The sequence below is a fragment of the Furipterus horrens genome, unplaced genomic scaffold (assembly GCF_987537825.1).
Source record: "Furipterus horrens unplaced genomic scaffold, mFurHor1.1.pri manual_scaffold_13, whole genome shotgun sequence".
Classification (NCBI taxonomy): Eukaryota; Metazoa; Chordata; class Mammalia; order Chiroptera; family Furipteridae; genus Furipterus; species Furipterus horrens.
Genome location: NW_028327183.1, coordinates 57,083,787 through 57,088,355, shown reverse-complemented (window position 1 = coordinate 57,088,355; position 4,569 = coordinate 57,083,787). Strand labels below are relative to the sequence as shown.

The window sequence follows — 4,569 nt, the reverse complement described above, 5'->3', positions numbered from 1 at the left end:
ACATTTTAATCAAGATATTCAATTAAACTTACTCAGAAGTCTTTCCTAAAATCATACTCACTAGTCCCAAATTATTTCAAAAGACTGTATTTTTCACAAATGTGAAGATATTTGTTTAGAAGTTTGTTAAGGAAACCCAAAACTATTCCCTGATAACTGGTGGCCAGTCAAGGTCCAGTTTATTTTAGTTAGAGTCAAAGTTAAAAGATATTTTTATAGTATTGTAAGGGATAAAGAAATCACTGACTCTTAAACCAGTAGGAAATAATTAACAGATGAATCATGGAAAAGGGGCAAGGAAATGACATTGCACAGGTCCTCACGCATATCTCTGTGATCAAAAGGAGGACGATGGTCATCACCAAACACAGACAAATGTAACCCTAAGCATCATTTATCCACCTGTACCCTCCCCACGGCCACACACCCCTCCCCCACACAATTACCACACTGTCGTCTGTGTCCATGAGTTTATTTTCTTAATTTTTCAATTATAGTCAACATCAAATATTATATTAGTTTCAGCAGGAAAGCACAGGGATGAAACATTTATACAGCTTATTAAGTAATCTCCCCAATATCTCTAGTACCCATCTGACACCATATGTAGCCACAACAACATTATTGATCATATTCCCTAAGCTGTGTTTTATCTGCACCCTACTAATAAGTAGGTCCCTGGTGGAGGGGCGCCTGGTGACCAGCTCCTCACACGACGCTGATAAGGATGCAGCCGCGGTCCGATGCCGGTTGCAGAGACAGCGGTCAGGGATTCTTCAGTCCCAAGGGGAGGCCTGAATGAGCTTTAACACCAAGTCCCCTACAGAGCAGCGACGTCACGCTGGGAGAGAGAGTCACCGTGAACACATTCAGGTCAGTGTCAGAGGTGCTCATCCTCCCGCAGCCCCCCCGTGTGCTCAGGGTGTCCCACTCTGAGAGTCCTCGACACCCAGCTGTGCCCCTCGGCTCAATGTCCCCTTTTTTGCCCTCAGGGTCTCACCGTGAGGAGCTGTGAGGGACAGGGCGGGGTCCTGGGGGCTGTTGCAGCCTGGGGGAGAACATGACAGCAGAGCTGGGGGGGGTGAGCCCCCCTCACAGGCTCGAGACTTCACTCTCCCAGACAGACCCTCCCCACACCCAGACTTACAGGCAGCCTGGGCATAGCTCTCCCTGACTCACTGTAGGGCTCTGGGGGAAGGGGGAGGCAGGGAGAAGGCTGTATCCCATGAACTGGAAGGAACCCTGTGACCACTAAAGTGCATGGAAGTTTCCAGAACTGTGACTGAACACCCAGGGTAGAACCAGCAAACATGGTGAAAGTGCATGTGTGGGGACTGGACCTAGAGCCTGTCTGGATGTCTGTCCTCAGCAGAGCCCTTCCCCTCTGACCTGTGACAGCTGGGAATGAGTCCCTGTCCCTAGTCATCAGGTGATAGATTTGTCCTCCACTGTCCCACGGGCCTCACTGAAGAGTAAGTGTCAGCGAATAGGGCCGATGGGCACGTGTCCGTGTGGGGATGCCACAGGCCATTGGCCAGGCACAGCGCAGTCCCCTGGGGCTTTACCCCCAGGGACACAGGACACGCACCCCACCCCGCCCACCTGAGCGCTTCCTCCTCCACGTCACAGCTCCAGCGGCCGCCGCCCCAAGGAGACCCAGGACAGCAGCGATGGCGATGCCCGCAGTGATGACGCTGGTCTGAGCAGGGCGCTCTGCGAGGGGCAGGAGAGAGGCCAGCCTCAGGCCTGAGTCCTGACCCCGCTCAGGGTTGCCCCGAGACGAGGCGCTGTGCCCACGCCCCCTCCTCACCCCATCGCAGGGTCAGGGGCTCCGGCAGCGCCCCGTGCTGCACACGGCACGTGTATCGCTGCTCCTCCCCAGGGGGCACCGCCACGGCCGCCCACTTCTGGAAGGTCCCGTCCCCCGCAGGCCTGGTCTCCACCAGCTCCATGTCCTGGGTCTGGTCCTCCCCGTCGCGTTCCCAGGTCAGGGCGATCTCCGCGGGGTAGAAGCCCAGGGCCCCGCACCTCAGGGTGACCTCACGGTCAGAGACAGGGTGGTGGGTCACGTGTGTCTTTGGGGGCTCTGAGGGGCAGGTGAGAACATTCGGGAACTTTGCGTTGGTCATGGGGACACTCTAGCAGCGCTCACGTGACCACCCTGAGCGAGGACAGGACAGCCGGGGTGGGGGAAGGGGACACACAACTCAGACACCATCCTGCACAGGGGCACCTGGATAGTCTCCCACTACTTGGAAAGTTCCAGAATCAGGGCCAGAACCTAGACTAGGCGTCTCCAGGCTCTCAGGGGAGAACGCAGACTCAGAGGGCGACTGAATGACTCTGCAAAGCTGGGGCCGGGCCACCAGGTCTCAGTCCGAGACCGAGAGCGTCCTAGGTTACCAGGTGGCCGCAGAGTGTGAGGGACCCGCTGTGCGCTCTTTCAGATATAGGATGGGCCCCTTATTGTCCTTCAGAGAAAGCGGGGCACGTGGGTGAGTCACAGCATAAGGAGAGCTCGGGGTCTCTTCCCTCTCCCAAGCAGGAGGGGATTCCGACAGTGACCCCCTTTTCCAACTCTCCCTGCGGGAAAGCTCCCCCGCGCCCCAGCCCACAGACGGAGGCCCACCCCTCGGTACCTGCTCGCAGCAGCGTCTCCTTCCCGTTCTCCAGGAGGACGTGGAGGCAGCGGTTGCAAAATGTCTCTATCTCAAGCCTCCAGCGCTCCACTTGAGAGTCCAGCACCAAATCGCGACCCACGGGGACCTGGACAGTCTTGTCGGCCTTGGTTCCGGAGCTCATGTTCACTTTGAAGGTGAGGTAGTCGCTGCCGTCGTAGGCTAACTGAGTGTCCCCGCGGAAGAGGCGCAGGTCCGACCTCAGGTAGCAGCCACACATTTCCTGGACTGTGTGCGACCCTGACCCCGCCCCTAGGTCAGCCCCGCTCACTGAGCCCCGCCCCGCGGACACGTGAACCCCCGACCCGACTAGTCCCGCAGCTTCGAGGAGAACCCGGCCGGCCCGTGGGGAAGGGGGTCGTGCCCGGAACCAGGGCGCGCGTGGCTCACCGTCCTCGCTCTGGTGGTTCTTGGCGCGCTCCCTGTTCACTATCACTTGGGACACCTGTTCGGTGTCCCTGAGTGCCCGCGCCCAGTGGTCCCACAGCTGGGGGTTCGCCTGCTGCACCCACTGCAGGTCCAGCCACGGTACCCGCGGCTCCATCCCCGACCCCGCGGCGCCGCTGTCGTACAGCACGACCTCCGTGTCGTCCACGAAGCCGACGCTGACATATCGGGACTTCCCGCGGCCCGGTCCCGACACGAAGGTGCCGAAATATCTCAGGGTGTGGGTGCCTGGGGGCGGGAGGACGCGCGTCCTGGGTCCCCGTTGGCCGTAGGGGCTGCGGGCCCGGGGTCGGTGATGGAGAGGGTGGGGCGGGAGAAGGGGTGAGGCAGGGTCACGGTGAGAGAAGGGGTCTGGGGTCCGACCTGGGGTGCTGGAGACGCGCCTTCCCGGGTCCTGCGCCCCCGCGTGGTCCCCGCGCTCCTGCCCCGCAGAGGCCGTTCCCTCCCGACCGCGCACTCACCGGCCCAGCTCTCGGTCAGGACCAGGGCCCCCGAGAGCAGCAGGAGCAGGGGTCGGGGCGCCATGACGCACCCCGAGCGTCTGGGGAGAAGGAATTCGGGTTCTGAGTGAGGACTTTATACACAAAACCACGGTGACGCTGATTGGCTTCTTGGAGTTCGGACAGCCAATGGGAGTGAGAGCTGCGTGAGCGTCATAAGTATCCAGGCAGAAGGATGACATGCAGAGGGGAAGCCCGGGGATATGGGGACACCCCAAGAATGTGAGTCTCCGCCCCACACTCGGTGCTTTGGCTTAGACCCTGAGAGCCAGGCCTGGGGACCCCGGACGTTGCCATGACCCCTCCTCGTGCACGGAGATCTCTCTGTCACACTGTCTCCCTGAGTCCTTACCCAGGGGGTGTTTTATTCAGTGACCTTTTAAAAAATTTTCAGTATTTATTCATTTTTAGACAGAGGAGAGGGGAGGGAGAAAAAGAGGGAAAGAAATATCAATGTGTGGTTGCGTCTCGCGCGCCCCCAAATGTGGATCTGGCCTGTGACCCAGGCATGTGCCCGGCCTGCGAATCGAAACAGTGACTCTTTGGTTCACAGGCCACTGAGCCACACCAGCCAGAGCTATTCAGTCACTCTTACCGTTTTGGTTTCAGATCATCTGTACAGTCTTACAAAATAATTTTGTTTGTGTGACATATCTATCAATACTTACCATGCAAGGAATAAAACAGAAAAAATAATTCATTTAGAATAATATTAATAACTTATGTTAACAAATAATTTTTATGAAAAATATTTCCTAAATACACAAGGTAGTGAGGACAGTGGATCTCCTACATTTTACATTTTTACAAGTCCCAGCGCCTGTCAGCACCATTGGAAGACCAATGGACTTTCACATCTGCGTCTGCGTTTAACCTGTTATTCTGGTGACCGTGCGTGGAAAAGTGCACAGCCTCACACACACACGCAGGGAGAGCACTGTACT

The 4,569-nt window shown here is 57.2% G+C and overlaps 1 protein-coding gene across 1 annotated transcript; it reads right to left on the bottom strand.

Annotated features, from left to right (window-relative positions):
- Window positions 1-1,108: 1,108 nt before the first annotated feature.
- On the bottom strand, window positions 1,109-3,696 carry LOC149995561 (saoe class I histocompatibility antigen, A alpha chain-like). The gene is made up of 6 exons (XM_090259263.1): window positions 3,587-3,696; window positions 3,069-3,353; window positions 2,640-2,918; window positions 1,811-2,086; window positions 1,603-1,713; window positions 1,109-1,188 (listed from the first exon to the last, which is right to left on the bottom strand). The coding sequence occupies exons 1-6, from the start codon at window positions 3,648-3,650 to the stop codon at window positions 1,109-1,111; spliced, it is 1,095 nt and encodes a 364-aa protein (XP_090115389.1). The 5' UTR covers window positions 3,651-3,696.
- Between the last annotated feature and the right edge of the window lie 873 nt (window positions 3,697-4,569).